The sequence below is a fragment of the Hippocampus comes genome, unplaced genomic scaffold (genome assembly GCF_001891065.2).
Source record: "Hippocampus comes isolate QL1 unplaced genomic scaffold, H_comes_QL1_v1.1 scaffold68, whole genome shotgun sequence".
NCBI lineage: Eukaryota > Metazoa > Chordata > Actinopteri > Syngnathiformes > Syngnathidae > Hippocampus > Hippocampus comes.
This window is the reverse complement of record NW_017805625.1, coordinates 4,618,484-4,637,694: the sequence shown is the minus strand read 5'-3', so window position 1 is coordinate 4,637,694 and position 19,211 is coordinate 4,618,484. Positions and strand designations below refer to the sequence as shown.

Genomic DNA, 19,211 nt, shown 5'->3' with positions numbered 1-19,211 from the left:
AGGCCCAACCTGCTCGGCTCTTTGCACCGACATTCCAGCACGAATCTGTCTTTAATTACACACCTATTACCGAGATCTCGGATTTTAATTGTCAGCTCCACTGCTTCATTGTCAGACTCACTGCTCGCAAGCTAGCCGAACATTTTCGCTTGGCAGTGCAGCCGACGCGACTTGTTTTAAGGCTGCTTCAACTTTTTTTTAAGATCGAGCTCCGGGACGAAGCGACTTCCTCTAACTCTGTGAGACTTCTTTGAAAAAAATTAGGATAAACTCACTGCCATAGCTACAAACTGCAAAAACATCACTTCATAGACACTCGGGGCGTTGTTGGAATACGTCAGTCTGTCCGCCATTGTGGATGTGGCACATTTTACCGGTGCGTCTCAATTTTTTTTTTTAATCCCCCCTAGGAAGAAAAATTTTAAGTCTTCCTGTGTGCAGTTTTGCATCTCCTCTCCGTGGCTGGGTCGGTACACTGGTTTCTTGTCACATTCCAAAAACATGCACGGTAGGATATATGATCGCTCTAAGTCTAAATTGTTCTTTGGTGTGATTGTGAGCGTGAATGGATTGTGTGTGCCCCGCAATTGGCTAGAAAACACATCATCTGGGATAGTCTCCAGCACGCCTGCAAGGCTCGTGAGGATTAGCGGTTTGGATAATGGATGAATGGATGATTTTCATGAATCATTGTTATGTGATTAATATCAATGTAATTAGTATTTATGGCAATCACTGCAGAAGTAGTAAGACCAGCCATGTTGTATGGTAGCAATGACCAGAACACAGGAGACACGGCTCATGAGCACAAACGAGAAGGTTTGAAAACAAAGTAGCTAAGGCCAGCTGATGTGGTTTTGACATATGCAGTGGAGGGAAAATGGATTTATCAGCAAAAAGATGCTGGAAGGTCGGCACGATGGATGACTGGTTAGCACGTCTGCCTCACAGTGCTGAGGTGCAGGGTTCAATTCTGACTCCGGCCTTCCTGTGTGGAGTTTGCAAATTCTCTCCCTGCCTGTGTGGGTTTTCTCTGGGTACTCTGGTTTTCTCCCACGTTCCAAAACCATGCATGGGAGGTTAATGGAACAGTCTATAGTGTTGGTACATCTCCAAGCAGGTGATGAAAGGCACATCTTCACCATTCACACCACTTTTTCACAACCAATATGGCGGCTGAATCAACATACAATTCAATGCTCAAGATGGCGTCTACGTGGGCAGAACAACCACCCCAAAATATAGTCACCCCATTGTCCATCCATCCGTCCATTTTCTTCACCACCTTTCCTGTTCAGGGACATGCGGTGCTGGAGCCCATCCCAGTTGACTTCAGGCGAACGGCAGACTACATCCTGAACTGGTTGCCAGGTGTACCGCAGGGCACATATGGAAACAAGTAACCATTCAGACTGACATTGACAACGTCACTGAGTGGGAAATGAAACCATGCTGCCTGCGGTTGAAGTCCGGCGAAAGTACCACTACAGCTTAAGTGACATAGACTACAAAAATGCTGCCATTTCATAATAATTGTAACTTCAAATGACAAATATTTGTGGAACCAGCAGCAGTATAATGAGCAATGAAATACCTGCTTTGGAATGTCAAAATATAGAAATTTAAGTTCAGGGTGTACGCTGCTTCTCACCAAAAGACAACTATAATAGGTTCCAGCATGCCCATGACCCTACGAAGGATAAGCGGATCAGAGGATGAATAAATGGATGAAAAAAAACAAAAATTAACAGCTGTGATTGGAATTTGCCTTACTGCAAGGTTTAAGGATCCTATTTTATTTTATTTTTTTGCAAGCTCTTATTTTAGTCCCAAGAAGCCAAGCGGGGAGTTCTCTGCCTACCTCAAGGAACTTTGATGATGTCATGACTTTAGGTCGCTGTCAGCGACGTGTCACCTTTGCAATAAAGCTTATGACTTCATCTCTATTATCACAAGCCGGTAATGTTATTTTGATGTACTAATTTTAGCCACATCTCAAAACTACCCGTTGTATCCCGTCAACAGTCGCCTTCTGTGTCATAGTATGTCATAAAGCTGAAAATTGCTATTCTGCATACACTGTTATTTATTTTTCTTATCTTGACAACTCAACAAAACATGATACGCAAAAAGTCAAAAGAAACTTGTATTTTGAGTAAATTAAGCCAACATGTTAAATCATGGCATTTTGATAACCTGCTAAGGATCCAGCCAGCCATTTTCCATACCGCTTATCAGTTGGGATGTTTTCCATTTTACCTGCAAAGACACCAGTTAGGAGCCACCCAAAGCATGAGAGGATCGTCCCAAATCTCCACTTTGTAAATAAGGATTGAAGGATGTCCTGGATAAACGGGCAACTGTTAAGCAATGACTATTACAGAGAACATGTTAAAGATCTGGAAAATAAAAAGACCATGTTGCTTGAGCAAAGAAGGCTCGTCAACGAAGAGTTGGCTCATCTGGACTCTGAGAATATCAAGGCGGAAACCGAAAAAAAAGACATGCTGGCCCAAGCGCGGGGTCGTCTTCAATATTTGAGTTTCATGAGGGAGACAGCAAAAGAAGACTTGGGGTTTGTTAATCTTCAACAAAAAGAAGAAATTCTCAGTGAGCAGAGTAAGATCTTCAATTTTAACATGGTACAGTATGGACCTCGCACGGAGAACCTGGAATCGGGGAAAGCTAAATTTGAGATGACTCTGCTTGAATGTCGGTGTATGGAGATGGAAACACGCGATGAAAACATGAGGACACATATTGCTCAACTTGAGGAAGAAAATAAAGGCTTACGAATGCAAGTTGGAGATAAGGTGACACTTACCGGGACGAATAACCTTGCCACTCAGGAGTGGGCACATTTTGGATGTCAAAATTTCAATTTGGACACAAACAAGCAAGACCTAACGGGACAAATGAGAGCTATTACCGATCAGGATGAACACATTAAGGTCCTCAAAGATCAGATTGCAAACCAAAAAACACAAGCTAAAAATCCTGCGGAAAGTGAGGACACGCTGATTCGACAGAATGCTTCCTTTAAAAATGCTTTGGCTGAGCTTCAATTACAGAGTATGAAAATGAAAACGCTGGAGATGGAGAACAGTGACTTGAGGTCGCAACTTCAATGGCATCAAGAGAGAAAGAAAACTCCGATTCAGTCCAGCGGGTTGGTGACGGAAAGCTTGCAAGGGGATGACGGAACTAACAGTGGAACGAAGGAAGGTGAGAAAGAAGCCCTAAGGGCACAGGTGAAAGCACTCCAGGAAAACAAGAACTGTCTCAACGATGAGATTAGATCCGTGAAAGACGGGTTAGCTCGAGCTCAATCTCAGAGTGCAAACATGGAAACGCAGAATTGTGAATTGAAGGGACAAGTTAAAGCCCTTAAAGAAAGCACCAGTCAACTACAGGATAAAGTGAAGTCCCTAAATGATCAGGTGGCTCTGCTTCAGTCTCAGAGAGCAAAGATGGAGACGCAGACTGGCGACTTGAGGGCACAAGTGAAAGGATTTCAGGAAAACGAGGACATTTTGATCAAGCAGAACGAAGCGCTCAAAGATGAGGTGTCTCAGCTCGAAAGCTGCAACGTGAGGACAGATAAACAAAACGAAAACCTGCGGACCCGAGTCAAGACTCTGAAGGAAAATGAGAACAGCCTCAGTGAGAAGATAGAGACGCTCATGGCCGACGTGTCCCACTTTAAATTTCAAAGGGAAAACGATCAGACTGAGATTCACCGTCTGAGAAGAGAACTGCAAACGCTCAGGAGTCAATTACAAGATCAAGAGGAACTATTAAGGAGGATCGATGATGCCGAATCTCTCATGGAGAAGGAGTGGGCGGAGAAGGAAAAGCTGAGCGTCAAGCTCGGTGAGCTCTGGGACGAGAGTAACTTTGTCAAAAAGCAAAATGACGCTGTTCGGGTTGAGTTGGAAAAGAGCAAATGTGTTCAGGAACACCAGTGTGAGCAAATTGCTCAGCTGAAGGCGACGTTACAGGAGCATAAACTCCAACTGGAGGAGGCTCAATTTTTACTCTACAGTAAAGATGACGAGTTAGCAAAGCAAAACAGGAAAATTGTTTATCTCAATGAAGTCACAGAGGAGCTCAACTCCCACGTGAGCAGTTTTAAACAACAAATGCATTTTCTTAAAGGCCAGCTGGAACTCAGGCAGATGGACGAAATATTAACTCATAATATTTACGGAAGCCTCGCCGAGATAGCACCTGAGCACGGGCCAGTCAGTGAAAACCAATCGGGTTTGAAGACTGAGATAAAGGACGCGGGCATGCAAATAAAGGACAATTGCTTGACTGAGCCGAAAAGGTTTTTAACGCACACCTTGGCTTTGCGTGACTCTCCAAGTCTGAAGATGGAAACAGAAAATGAAGAACTGAGGACGCAAATAAAAGCTCTTGAAGAAAACGAATTCGAACTGACTGAGCTGATCAGGCACCTCAATGAAAAGCTGGCTCATCTCGAATCCTGGGGCGCAAATGGAGATGTGGGGGCGCAAGACCAAGCGCTTTGCCAAAACCAGGACGGGCTCGCCGAGCAGAACAACCTGCTCAATGAAAGGCTGGCTGATCTCGAAACAGAGAACGGAGATTTAAGAGTGCAAGTTGAAGATCTCAAAGAAAACGAGAAACTAATCAAACAGAGGACGGAGACCCTCATGGGTGAGCTGGACCAGTACAAAACCGAGCGTAGCCGTCTGAGGTCAGAAGCTCAGACGCTCAGGTCGCAACTGCACGATCAAAGTGATCTACGGGGAAGGATGGATCACGCCGAATCTCAAATGGAGAAGGACGTGGCCGAGAAGGAAAAGTTGAGTAGCAAATTGCGGGAGCTTGAAGAAAAGGACAACTGTTTAAAAAAGCAGCACGACATTGTTCGCGCCGAGATGGAAGCACATAAATCCGTTCGAGATCAACAACACCAACAGATTGCCCAGTTGAAGGCGGCGTTAAAAGAAAACAAACTGCAGGTCGAGGAGGCCAGATTCCTCCTCGATAGTAAACACGATGAGTTGAAAAAGCTAAATGAAGTCACGGACGAGATGAAGGCTCTCATTTTGAATTTGAAGCAAAAAAATTGCCATCTTCAAGGGCTGCTTGAACTCATTCAAACTGCAAATCAGGAGGACCCTGCGAACAAATCAGATGCGGTGGAGCCTGTCGCGGTGCACCTGAAGTCCACGTCGAGCAGACTTTTTGCTATTTGCTGTTGGCCTTTTAAAGCACTTTTAAAAGTTTTTAACATATGTTCCTTTCGAGGACTTGTCGTCGCGGTTGTGTTCTTTTGTCTAGGTCTGTTGTTTTCAACCGTACTTTCCATTGATGATGACTCTTCAAACATATTTGATGTGTTATTATACAAATGCTAGGTCTTTGTATGACAACAATTCCTTGTCTTCGGAAAGTGCTGCTTGGGTCATATGTGACTTGTTTCACTTTAAAGGGCACTGGGTTTTAGGTTCATGTGATGACAATACTGTTGAGCTTGTTTACTAACTAGTGTCTTGTCAATGCATTTTTTTTTTGTATATAACCTGACAAGAATGTCTAGACTTTTATGGAGAGCCATTTTTTATTAATCTGTCTTAAAATTGTTAGTAGAAACCAAAATGTTTTGAACAAGCCGCTTGCTTTGTATTAAACAATTATTTTGTAATCAGCCCATGTTTTTCCTCAAACGTTTTTTATACGATTGAATAGTGACGTTGGTATGTTTTTCAGGCTCAAATAAGTTAAGTGATTGGCCCGGTGGTCGACTGGTTAGCACGTTGGCCTTACGGTGTAGGGTTTGATTCCGGCCTTACTGTGTGGAGTTTGCATGTTCTTCCTGTCCCTGCATGTTTTTTCTCCGGGTACTCCGATTTCTTCAGACATTCCAAAAACATGTGTGGCAAGTTAATGGAACCCTCTAAATTGTCCCTTGGTATGATGGTGAGCACGAATGGTTGTTTGTCGATGTGTGCCCTGCGATTGGCTGACAACCAGTTCGGGGTGTCCCCCACCTACTGCCCGAAGACAGGTGCGATAGGCTCAAGCACACCCCGCGACCCATGTGAGGATAAACGGATCAGAAAATGAATGGATGTGTGATGCTTAGTTAGACAGGGCGGCCCGGTGGTCCGGTGGTTACCGCGTCGACCTCACAGAACAGAAGTACCGGGTTCAATTCCAGCTCCGGCCTCCCTTTGTGGAGTTTCCATGTTCTCCCCGGGCCTGCGTGGGTTTTCTCCGGGTACTCCGGTTACCTCCCACATTCCAAAAACATGCATGTCAGGCTGATTGAACACTCTAAATTGTCCCTAGCTGTGAGTGTGAGCGTGGATGGTTGTTCATCTCTATGTGCCCTGCGATTGACTGGCAATGGGTTCAGGGTGTCCCCCACCTACTGCCCGAAGACAGCTGGGATAGGCTCCAGCACCCCCCGCGACCCTTGTGAGGATAAGCGGATCGGAAAATGGATGGATGGATGGATGCGTAGTTAGACATGCATAGATTAGGTACAATTTAATTGTCCAAAACTGGACAAGGTATGGGGTGCAAGCAGCAGTCAAACGTTTCATTTCAATAAGCACAATATTTACCAAGTACACCCTGCAGGGCTTTAATGACACAATACTACAAAGTCCTTTTATCCATCAGCGGCAGCTGTATTCCTTTTATCTGGTATCATAAAGGTGATAGCTACCAGCCCACTTTGCATGTCGATTATATAAAGGAATACATCGGAACTCTCAAGAGCATGAAGCAGTCCCAATTTCTTCAATTGCCGATAAGGGTAAGAATTCAGGACAAGTGATGATGGCATGCGGAAAAGAGCATCAATTACCAAATGACTGTCTGATGGACCATAACAATGATCTTGAAAAGAAGTCCACACTGACTGAGCGAAAAAGACTCCTCGATGAGAAGCTGGCTTATCTCGAATGCCAGAGTGCCACGATGGAAAGAGAGAAAAAGGACTTCAGGACTCTACTTCAGGATAGTCGGGACACACAGCAGAATTTTTACCTGAATGAAGACTTGAGTCAACTTAATTCTCGGACTGTCACGGGCGAGACGGCAGATGCAGACCTGACAGTCAAAAATTGCAATCAGACGAAGGCAACACTGACTGAAGTGAATGACCGTAAAATGAGACTGTTTAAAATTTGGAGTGTGAATGTGGAGACCGACAATGAAAAGTTAAGGAAACAAGTTCAAGTCCTCGAAGAAAACAACGCCTCATTCACGCAACAAAATGAGCTCCTCAGTGAAAAATTGGTTCATTATGAATCCTGGAGTGTGAAGATGGAAACACACTTGAGTACGCACATCAAATTTCTGCAAGAAAATGAAGATATTCTGATTAAACAGAACGAGTTCCTCAAGATGAAAGTGACTGAGCTCGAGAGGTGGGGTGAAATGACCGAGAAACAAAATGAAAACCTTCAGGCACGGCTAAGAGTTCTGAAAGAAAATGAGAATATCATGAATGAGATGATTGAGACCCTAAGGGCTAATTTGACCCACGCTGAAACTCAGCGGGACAAAGACCAGGCCGACATGTATTGTATGAGAACAAAACTGCGGACGGTCAGATGTCAATTGCAAGACCAAGATGAACTATTGAGCAGGGTCGATCATGCCGAATCCCGCCTGGAGAAGGCATGCGCAGAAAATGAAAGTTTAGGCAACAAAGTGCGTGAACTTCAGGAGGAAAATAATTTTTTGAAAAAAGAGAAGGACATAACTCGAGAAGAACATTCATCCCTCTGTGACCGACAGTCTGAACAAATTGCCCAGCTCAAGGCGGCAGTCAACGACAATCGGCATCAACTTGACAAGGTTCAGTTTGTCATCTGTAGTAAAGACGAGTTGTTAGCAAAGCAAAAGGGGGAAATAGATGAGCTCAACTCTCTCGCTACCAGTTTGAAACAAACAATACATGATCTTCAGAGTCGAGTGGAGCTCAGGCGGATGGAAAATATCCTTGCAGAGACGGCACGCAAGGAGCAGGTCAGTGAAAATCAGGTGGATTTAAGGGCGGGGAGGAAAGGAACGAGGGCGCCGTTGAAAGCTCTTCATCGAAACAATGACCCCAATATTGAACAAAAAAGGCTTTTTAAGCACACTTTGACTTTGTGTGACTGCCCAAATCTGAACATGGAATCAGAGAATGAAGAATTGAGGGCACAGTTGAAGGAACTTCAAGAAAAACAGGTCAAAATGGCTGAGATGAACAGTCATCTAAAAGAAAAGTTGGCTCATCTTGAATTTTGGCGTGCCGAGATGGAGACAAAGAATGACGAGTTCAAGACAAAATTAGAGTATCGTAATGACACTGAGACCGTCATTTCTGATTCGTGTCAATCTGAACCGCACATGGACACGGAAAACGTTAAAAGTCCTCAATCGAGGACAGACTCAGAGTCGGCTTTGTTTCACTTGCAAGATCAGGGCGATTTGAAGAAGACCCGAGATCACGTGGAAATTATTGCTGAAGCGCAGGTGGCGGAAAATGAAAAGTTGAGCAACAGCCAATGTGAGGCTAACATTCTAAAAACGAATGAGGTAGCTAGCGTAAAACTTGGAGCCCATAAACCTGTTGGAGATCTGCTGACCAAAAATATTACACAACTGAAGACAGGATTCAAAGATCACAAGCTCCAAATTGAGGAGTCTGGAATTGTCCTCCTCTGTTTTAAGGATGACTTGTTCACGATGAAAACCAAAGACATAAATCAGAGAGACAAACGTGGAGATGCCGCTCTTTTCATCACATTGGGACAATCAATTCTTAACTTTCAACACAAGTTGGAACGCATGGAAGAAATATTAACGGCAGATAACATTTAGCATCGAAACCCCGTCGACAGCCTGAGCGCAATCATCTTGCTGCGCTTGTAAAGAGACAACGGCTGCAAGGTATGAGCAAAAGAACTTGAGACTGCTACTTGCTGTTTGTTTTTTTTCATTTTCAACCAATATCTGTCAAGTCTATAAAAGTGATTGGAAAGTAATGATTTGGTTTTGACCCACTGCGGTTCACGTTTTTGTCAATGGTTTTCCCATCATAATTATTAAAGGTGTTCCGATCAGGGTTTTTGATTCTGATACCAATCACATGGATTAGTTTGACCTTTTTCTATTGTAGAGCTGCTTACTAACAATGAGTGCACCACTAATAATCAATTCTCCAAACCTTCCAAGATGATACATGTTGATACTGAGTCAGATACAGGCTGCTTGGGCTAGCTAAAAGACGAGTGTTTTTTTTTTTCTTAACTTCAATTAGGAATTGTTATCCTATGTCTCTTAATGTTTATTAGCTTCCTTCGTGCCACACGTAGCGGAGAAGAGGACGGGCTTCCTCTCTGGGAGATACCAACAGTATTTCCTATGCTATTGCTAGCTTGGTTCACCAAAACAATGCTACAACCCAACAGTTGTTCAGTAGACTTACCACTAGATAGGCCGATAGTGTACCATTTAAGCCTTTAAGAAAATATTACTTCTGTCGTATTTGTTTTGCATGTAAAAAAAAAAAACAACAAAAAAACGTATGAAATAATCATCTTTTTTTGTTTGTTTTACAGCACTCTGGGTCTTTTTCCCCCATCATTCAAATCTGATTTAGTCACAAATGACGCACTGTGTCCTAGTTTTCCACTTCACATTGGTGCTGCTGTAAGGTGAACAGTGTAAAGATGATGATTAGTCTCAGGAGGATTCTTTATCCTCTTCTAAGACCAGACTGAGTTGACCACAGACATTAACCCCGGTGAAAGGACCCCTGCCTTTAAAGTGCTCGTAGCAGAACAGGTTCATACACTGGGTTACTATATCTCTTTAAAATTAGAAGAATATGATGCAAAGATAGTTGGAGTTCCAATTGTATTTATAATCAGTATAAATCATTTTCTATATGCATATTGTATATTATTAGTATATCTATTTAATTTATAATCAATTTATAAGGCCCTCAAATTCAAAACATATTATTGTGATCATGTAATAGAAGATTTATTTGGACTTAAACACATAAAGGTAAGCTTATGGACTTAAACACATAAAGGTAAGCTTATCCTTTTTAGCCTGTAAAGCTCGACAGCAATCTTCAATCACACCTTAAGTCAGTGGAAACAATCAAGACTTGTTCGTCCAGTTCCATGGTAGGAATTCATTATGCCACCCAAAATACGAAGGCAGAATGTCTGAAATTCTTGTATTTGTTTCTCAAAGTGTATTGTACAGTACCCCGGCGTCTTCTCTAAAACCAACGGCTTCAAACTTGGGTTTTAATTTGGAAAGTGATTTTATATTACACTGGCAAATCGGTGCTGATGTTTTTATCTAAGGCTATTCTCGTATATTCATTAGTCTGCTGATAAACTGTTTGACATGAGAAAGCTGTGAATTCATACCTCATCTGGCAATATTTTTTTTTTCTGAGAAACCAACAAGGATGCTATTTACTCACTGGATATAAGAAAATATTCTATTAATTCACTTATATAAATTTTATGTGCACATTCAGGAATTGTGAATAGCTTGCTCTCGATTGACAAATGCGTTATTTGTATTTGTTTGAGACTGTATACTGGTTGTTGCTGTTCAGAACTACATGGTGGCCGAAAATGATTGCATACTAACCCTGTACAAAACCGAGCGTAGCCGTCTGAGGTCAGAAGCTCAGACGCTCAGGTCGCAACTGCACGATCAAAGTGATCTACGGGGAAGGATGGATCACGCCGAATCTCAAATGGAGAAGGACGTGGCCGAGAAGGAAAAGTTGAGTAGCAAATTGCGGGAGCTTGAAGAAAAGGACAACTGTTTAAAAAAGCAGCACGACATTGTTCGCGCCGAGATGGAAGCACATAAATCCGTTCGAGATCAACAACACCAACAGATTGCCCAGTTGAAGGCGGCGTTAAAAGAAAACAAACTGCAGGTCGAGGAGGCCAGATTCCTCCTCGATAGTAAACACGATGAGTTGAAAAAGCTAAATGAAGTCACGGACGAGATGAAGGCTCTCATTTTGAATTTGAAGCAAAAAAATTGCCATCTTCAAGGGCTGCTTGAACTCATTCAAACTGCAAATCAGGAGGACCCTGCGAACAAATCAGATGCGGTGGAGCCTGTCGCGGTGCACCTGAAGTCCACGTCGAGCAGACTTTTTGCTATTTGCTGTTGGCCTTTTAAAGCACTTTTAAAAGTTTTTAACATATGTTCCTTTCGAGGACTTGTCGTCGCGGTTGTGTTCTTTTGTCTAGGTCTGTTGTTTTCAACCGTACTTTCCATTGATGATGACTCTTCAAACATATTTGATGTGTTATTATACAAATGCTAGGTCTTTGTATGACAACAATTCCTTGTCTTCGGAAAGTGCTGCTTGGGTCATATGTGACTTGTTTCACTTTAAAGGGCACTGGGTTTTAGGTTCATGTGATGACAATACTGTTGAGCTTGTTTACTAACTAGTGTCTTGTCAATGCATTTTTTTTTTGTATATAACCTGACAAGAATGTCTAGACTTTTATGGAGAGCCATTTTTTATTAATCTGTCTTAAAATTGTTAGTAGAAACCAAAATGTTTTGAACAAGCCGCTTGCTTTGTATTAAACAATTATTTTGTAATCAGCCCATGTTTTTCCTCAAACGTTTTTTATACGATTGAATAGTGACGTTGGTATGTTTTTCAGGCTCAAATAAGTTAAGTGATTGGCCCGGTGGTCGACTGGTTAGCACGTTGGCCTTACGGTGTAGGGTTTGATTCCGGCCTTACTGTGTGGAGTTTGCATGTTCTTCCTGTCCCTGCATGTTTTTTCTCCGGGTACTCCGATTTCTTCAGACATTCCAAAAACATGTGTGGCAAGTTAATGGAACCCTCTAAATTGTCCCTTGGTATGATGGTGAGCACGAATGGTTGTTTGTCGATGTGTGCCCTGCGATTGGCTGACAACCAGTTCGGGGTGTCCCCCACCTACTGCCCGAAGACAGGTGCGATAGGCTCAAGCACACCCCGCGACCCATGTGAGGATAAACGGATCAGAAAATGAATGGATGTGTGATGCTTAGTTAGACAGGGCGGCCCGGTGGTCCGGTGGTTACCGCGTCGACCTCACAGAACAGAAGTACCGGGTTCAATTCCAGCTCCGGCCTCCCTTTGTGGAGTTTCCATGTTCTCCCCGGGCCTGCGTGGGTTTTCTCCGGGTACTCCGGTTACCTCCCACATTCCAAAAACATGCATGTCAGGCTGATTGAACACTCTAAATTGTCCCTAGCTGTGAGTGTGAGCGTGGATGGTTGTTCATCTCTATGTGCCCTGCGATTGACTGGCAATGGGTTCAGGGTGTCCCCCACCTACTGCCCGAAGACAGCTGGGATAGGCTCCAGCACCCCCCGCGACCCTTGTGAGGATAAGCGGATCGGAAAATGGATGGATGGATGGATGCGTAGTTAGACATGCATAGATTAGGTACAATTTAATTGTCCAAAACTGGACAAGGTATGGGGTGCAAGCAGCAGTCAAACGTTTCATTTCAATAAGCACAATATTTACCAAGTACACCCTGCAGGGCTTTAATGACACAATACTACAAAGTCCTTTTATCCATCAGCGGCAGCTGTATTCCTTTTATCTGGTATCATAAAGGTGATAGCTACCAGCCCACTTTGCATGTCGATTATATAAAGGAATACATCGGAACTCTCAAGAGCATGAAGCAGTCCCAATTTCTTCAATTGCCGATAAGGGTAAGAATTCAGGACAAGTGATGATGGCATGCGGAAAAGAGCATCAATTACCAAATGACTGTCTGATGGACCATAACAATGATCTTGAAAAGAAGTCCACACTGACTGAGCGAAAAAGACTCCTCGATGAGAAGCTGGCTTATCTCGAATGCCAGAGTGCCACGATGGAAAGAGAGAAAAAGGACTTCAGGACTCTACTTCAGGATAGTCGGGACACACAGCAGAATTTTTACCTGAATGAAGACTTGAGTCAACTTAATTCTCGGACTGTCACGGGCGAGACGGCAGATGCAGACCTGACAGTCAAAAATTGCAATCAGACGAAGGCAACACTGACTGAAGTGAATGACCGTAAAATGAGACTGTTTAAAATTTGGAGTGTGAATGTGGAGACCGACAATGAAAAGTTAAGGAAACAAGTTCAAGTCCTCGAAGAAAACAACGCCTCATTCACGCAACAAAATGAGCTCCTCAGTGAAAAATTGGTTCATTATGAATCCTGGAGTGTGAAGATGGAAACACACTTGAGTACGCACATCAAATTTCTGCAAGAAAATGAAGATATTCTGATTAAACAGAACGAGTTCCTCAAGATGAAAGTGACTGAGCTCGAGAGGTGGGGTGAAATGACCGAGAAACAAAATGAAAACCTTCAGGCACGGCTAAGAGTTCTGAAAGAAAATGAGAATATCATGAATGAGATGATTGAGACCCTAAGGGCTAATTTGACCCACGCTGAAACTCAGCGGGACAAAGACCAGGCCGACATGTATTGTATGAGAACAAAACTGCGGACGGTCAGATGTCAATTGCAAGACCAAGATGAACTATTGAGCAGGGTCGATCATGCCGAATCCCGCCTGGAGAAGGCATGCGCAGAAAATGAAAGTTTAGGCAACAAAGTGCGTGAACTTCAGGAGGAAAATAATTTTTTGAAAAAAGAGAAGGACATAACTCGAGAAGAACATTCATCCCTCTGTGACCGACAGTCTGAACAAATTGCCCAGCTCAAGGCGGCAGTCAACGACAATCGGCATCAACTTGACAAGGTTCAGTTTGTCATCTGTAGTAAAGACGAGTTGTTAGCAAAGCAAAAGGGGGAAATAGATGAGCTCAACTCTCTCGCTACCAGTTTGAAACAAACAATACATGATCTTCAGAGTCGAGTGGAGCTCAGGCGGATGGAAAATATCCTTGCAGAGACGGCACGCAAGGAGCAGGTCAGTGAAAATCAGGTGGATTTAAGGGCGGGGAGGAAAGGAACGAGGGCGCCGTTGAAAGCTCTTCATCGAAACAATGACCCCAATATTGAACAAAAAAGGCTTTTTAAGCACACTTTGACTTTGTGTGACTGCCCAAATCTGAACATGGAATCAGAGAATGAAGAATTGAGGGCACAGTTGAAGGAACTTCAAGAAAAACAGGTCAAAATGGCTGAGATGAACAGTCATCTAAAAGAAAAGTTGGCTCATCTTGAATTTTGGCGTGCCGAGATGGAGACAAAGAATGACGAGTTCAAGACAAAATTAGAGTATCGTAATGACACTGAGACCGTCATTTCTGATTCGTGTCAATCTGAACCGCACATGGACACGGAAAACGTTAAAAGTCCTCAATCGAGGACAGACTCAGAGTCGGCTTTGTTTCACTTGCAAGATCAGGGCGATTTGAAGAAGACCCGAGATCACGTGGAAATTATTGCTGAAGCGCAGGTGGCGGAAAATGAAAAGTTGAGCAACAGCCAATGTGAGGCTAACATTCTAAAAACGAATGAGGTAGCTAGCGTAAAACTTGGAGCCCATAAACCTGTTGGAGATCTGCTGACCAAAAATATTACACAACTGAAGACAGGATTCAAAGATCACAAGCTCCAAATTGAGGAGTCTGGAATTGTCCTCCTCTGTTTTAAGGATGACTTGTTCACGATGAAAACCAAAGACATAAATCAGAGAGACAAACGTGGAGATGCCGCTCTTTTCATCACATTGGGACAATCAATTCTTAACTTTCAACACAAGTTGGAACGCATGGAAGAAATATTAACGGCAGATAACATTTAGCATCGAAACCCCGTCGACAGCCTGAGCGCAATCATCTTGCTGCGCTTGTAAAGAGACAACGGCTGCAAGGTATGAGCAAAAGAACTTGAGACTGCTACTTGCTGTTTGTTTTTTTTCATTTTCAACCAATATCTGTCAAGTCTATAAAAGTGATTGGAAAGTAATGATTTGGTTTTGACCCACTGCGGTTCACGTTTTTGTCAATGGTTTTCCCATCATAATTATTAAAGGTGTTCCGATCAGGGTTTTTGATTCTGATACCAATCACATGGATTAGTTTGACCTTTTTCTATTGTAGAGCTGCTTACTAACAATGAGTGCACCACTAATAATCAATTCTCCAAACCTTCCAAGATGATACATGTTGATACTGAGTCAGATACAGGCTGCTTGGGCTAGCTAAAAGACGAGTGTTTTTTTTTTTCTTAACTTCAATTAGGAATTGTTATCCTATGTCTCTTAATGTTTATTAGCTTCCTTCGTGCCACACGTAGCGGAGAAGAGGACGGGCTTCCTCTCTGGGAGATACCAACAGTATTTCCTATGCTATTGCTAGCTTGGTTCACCAAAACAATGCTACAACCCAACAGTTGTTCAGTAGACTTACCACTAGATAGGCCGATAGTGTACCATTTAAGCCTTTAAGAAAATATTACTTCTGTCGTATTTGTTTTGCATGTAAAAAAAAAAAACAACAAAAAAACGTATGAAATAATCATCTTTTTTTGTTTGTTTTACAGCACTCTGGGTCTTTTTCCCCCATCATTCAAATCTGATTTAGTCACAAATGACGCACTGTGTCCTAGTTTTCCACTTCACATTGGTGCTGCTGTAAGGTGAACAGTGTAAAGATGATGATTAGTCTCAGGAGGATTCTTTATCCTCTTCTAAGACCAGACTGAGTTGACCACAGACATTAACCCCGGTGAAAGGACCCCTGCCTTTAAAGTGCTCGTAGCAGAACAGGTTCATACACTGGGTTACTATATCTCTTTAAAATTAGAAGAATATGATGCAAAGATAGTTGGAGTTCCAATTGTATTTATAATCAGTATAAATCATTTTCTATATGCATATTGTATATTATTAGTATATCTATTTAATTTATAATCAATTTATAAGGCCCTCAAATTCAAAACATATTATTGTGATCATGTAATAGAAGATTTATTTGGACTTAAACACATAAAGGTAAGCTTATGGACTTAAACACATAAAGGTAAGCTTATCCTTTTTAGCCTGTAAAGCTCGACAGCAATCTTCAATCACACCTTAAGTCAGTGGAAACAATCAAGACTTGTTCGTCCAGTTCCATGGTAGGAATTCATTATGCCACCCAAAATACGAAGGCAGAATGTCTGAAATTCTTGTATTTGTTTCTCAAAGTGTATTGTACAGTACCCCGGCGTCTTCTCTAAAGCCAACGGCTTCAAATTTGGGTTTTAATTTGGAAAGTGATTTTATATTACACTGGCAAATCGGTGCTGATGTTTTTTATCTTAGGCAGCTGTCTTAAATAAGGCTATTCTTGTATCTTTATATTACACTGGCAAATCGGTGCTGATGTTTTTATCTAAGGCTATTCTCGTATATTCATTAGTCTGCTGATAAACTGTTTGACATGAGAAAGCTGTGAATTCATACCTCATCTTGCAATATTTTTTTTTTCTGAGAAACCAACAAGGATGCTATTTACTCACTTGATATAAGAAAATATTCCATTAATTCACTTATATAAATTGTTTGAGCACATTCAGGAATTGTGAATAGCTCGCTCTCGATTGACAAATGTGTTATTTATATTTGTTTGAGACTGGATACTGGTTGTTGCTGTTCAGAACTACATGGTGGCCTAAAATGATTACATACTAACCCTGATAAAATTATTCATGTTGCTTTTTATGCCATTTTTCAGAAAATTCAAAATGAGGGATGACAAAAGAAACCTTCAATAGCTTTTTCAGACCAGGCCGTTTAAATCTGTCACAGCCATGAGCTAGACATTCCCCGTTAATAACTGAGGCAGATTTGATCTTAAAGATTTATGTCAATCCAATCAGTACATCAGAAACTTCGCTCGTACTTCAAACTTTATGATATCGACGGGAGTGGCTACATTGACTGGGATGAGCTGCTTCTGATCTTCAAGGTATTCGGTGGGGGGAATCCCACCTTGTGACTTGTTGATTCTGAATCAAGCATACATACATACAAGGCAGGAAGTAGTGGGAAGGCTTTGGAGTGTCTTACTTACTTGTGCGAAGTATAACTGATACTTGGGCGACATCTTTCTGTCACAGCCATGAGCTAGACATTCCCCGTTAATCACTGAGGCAGATTTGTTCTTAAAGATTAATGTCAATCCAATCAGTACATCAGAAACTTCGCTTGTACTTCAAACTTTATGATATCGACGGGAGTGGCGACATTGACCGTGCGTGATGAGCTGCATCTGATCTTCAAGGAATTAGTGAACCCAGGTTCATAGGTGACTCTGGGGGGGGGAGCTGAAATAGCACCTAGTGACTTATTGATTCTGAATCAAGCATACATACATACAAGGCAGGAAGTAGTGGGAAGGCTTTGGAGTGTCTTACTTACTTGTGCGAAGTATAACTGATACTTGGGCGACATCTTCTGGTCGATTAAAGTATGGTAAGGGTGGTACACTTCCAACAAACACGTTTTTTGTTTCATTCTAGTCTATTGATGCAATCAGTGGAGTTCATGACGACATTATAGCGGTGACTCTGGGGGGGGGAGCTGAAATAGCACCTAGTGACTTATTGATTCTGAATCAAGCATACATACATACAAGGCAGGAAGGTAGTGGGAAGGCTTTGGAGTGTCTCACTTGTGCGAAGTATAACTGACACTTGGGCGACATCTACTGGTCGATTAAAGTATGGTAAGGGTGGTACACTTCCAACAGACACGTTTTTTGTTTTTTGTTTCAAGCTAGTCTATTGATGCAATCAATGACGTTCATGACGACATTATAGGACAGGAGTTTACTAACATGGTATTTGACAAGATTGATATCAACGGAGATGGTAAGTATAGTACTGTTGTTTCCAGTCGCATGCTCTGTTATGCCATTTTGCTAAAACTGTTGACTAAATTTAAATTCATTGGTTTTATTGTCTTTTCACTTAGGTGAGCTATCTAATGAAGAGTTCATGGGTGGGGTTCAAGATGACGAGATGCTGCTGAAGATGCTCACAAAGAGTTTGGACATCTCACACGTCGTTCAGAAGATTTAAGGAAAAGTGATTGCTAACACCCAAAATTCCAATATCATGGATCCTCATTAACCCTGACTATTAGGACTCCATTTTATGCATAACACCAACTCCATTACCTTCAAACGGGGTCTAGAAACTGCTGCCCATACACCAACAAATAAGATGAAGTACTTTTCAGAAGTTGTTAAGAAACTGCTTGATGATGAGAATTCCACTTGGTGTCGATGCTCAGCCATTTTTATTTCATACCGTAGACTTTTTTGCAAGCTCTCATTTCATATTGCATGCATTCTGTGACCAGGGAATCATTATCTTGAGGTTTATCTGGGTTCTTACCAGTCTTGAACTTGTTTTATATATTGTGATACACTCTCATGTATAGATTTACAAAACATATCATCCAACCATGTTAAGATGCAAAACTGTCATGAACATTCCAAATTCACAATTAAATGGCAACAGAAACACATGCATACATACTTTGCCGAAACTACACAAACAAACAGAGGCACGCTTGGTTGGTGGACACACATCTGTCTATCAAAATCTGCAGTTTCAGGGTGTGTCCTGTTGTTCAAGAGCTGCTTTGGTCATTAATACTAAAGGGACCGTCATCACTCAGTCTTTCACTTTGAAGGACTGCACTGTACAATATATGCTGACGGGGTTTCTAACAATGGTTACATTATTTCTAAAGATAAAGCGAAGAGAGGAAAAACCTTATCTAAATATTTATTGAATATTCTCTTTTTAGATGTAGAATTTCGAATTTCATTGAACAGCAATACTACAGTACATGACACTTGGGAATGAATGAATCCAATTTAATGGAACCAGTATAAGAATTTAGAATGTAAATGTAGGTCAGTGCTTCTGTTAGTATATAGGCCAGCAGAGAAGGCATTGTTGCCCTTGACGGCTGAAACTGTGGATTTGATATTTCGTGTATTCATTTTTATACATGGGTCATCATATTCGTTAATAAGGAACTCTGACAGGCTCTTTGAAAGTTTGTTTTTAAAACCATGACTTACATGTGGTAATGCTTTAAAAGACTAGTTTAGTTTTGATCAATTCAATACAATATCTTTCCTTAACCTCTGTAAATAATAATAATAATAACATTTTATTTATAATCGCCTTTCAAGAC

The 19,211-nt window shown here is 41.9% G+C and overlaps 2 protein-coding genes across 6 annotated transcripts in view; both read left to right on the top strand.

Moving 5' to 3' along the window:
• The window catches only part of LOC109522351 (GRIP and coiled-coil domain-containing protein 2-like), a 29,052-nt gene extending 10,969 nt beyond the window's left edge, over positions 1 to 18,083 (top strand). For 2 of the 5 annotated variants that reach the window (XM_019880862.1, XM_019880863.1), the window contains exons 2-3: positions 411 to 508; positions 1,299 to 5,770. In XM_019880862.1, the coding sequence (XP_019736421.1) occupies positions 2,340 to 5,390 (3,051 nt within the window). In that variant the 5' untranslated portion in view covers positions 411 to 508; positions 1,299 to 2,339 and the 3' untranslated portion in view covers positions 5,391 to 5,770. Of the gene's footprint in view, positions 1 to 3; positions 509 to 1,298; positions 5,771 to 10,683; positions 11,731 to 17,972 lie in introns of those variants that run through there. The other 3 variants (XR_002169556.1, XM_019880860.1, XM_019880859.1) reach the window with 3 other exon arrangements.
• On the top strand, positions 6,441 to 10,035 carry LOC109522353 (putative leucine-rich repeat-containing protein DDB_G0290503). Its single transcript, XM_019880865.1, has one exon. It carries the CDS (start codon positions 6,817 to 6,819, stop codon positions 8,854 to 8,856), a length of 2,040 nt encoding a protein of 679 aa, XP_019736424.1. The 5' UTR covers positions 6,441 to 6,816; the 3' UTR covers positions 8,857 to 10,035.
• Positions 18,084 to 19,211: the final 1,128 nt, after the last annotated feature.

Coding starts and splice junctions, on each gene's coding strand:
- LOC109522353 (XM_019880865.1), top strand. CDS start 6,817: ATGATGGCATGCGGAAAAGAGCATCAATTACCAAATGACTGTCTGATG.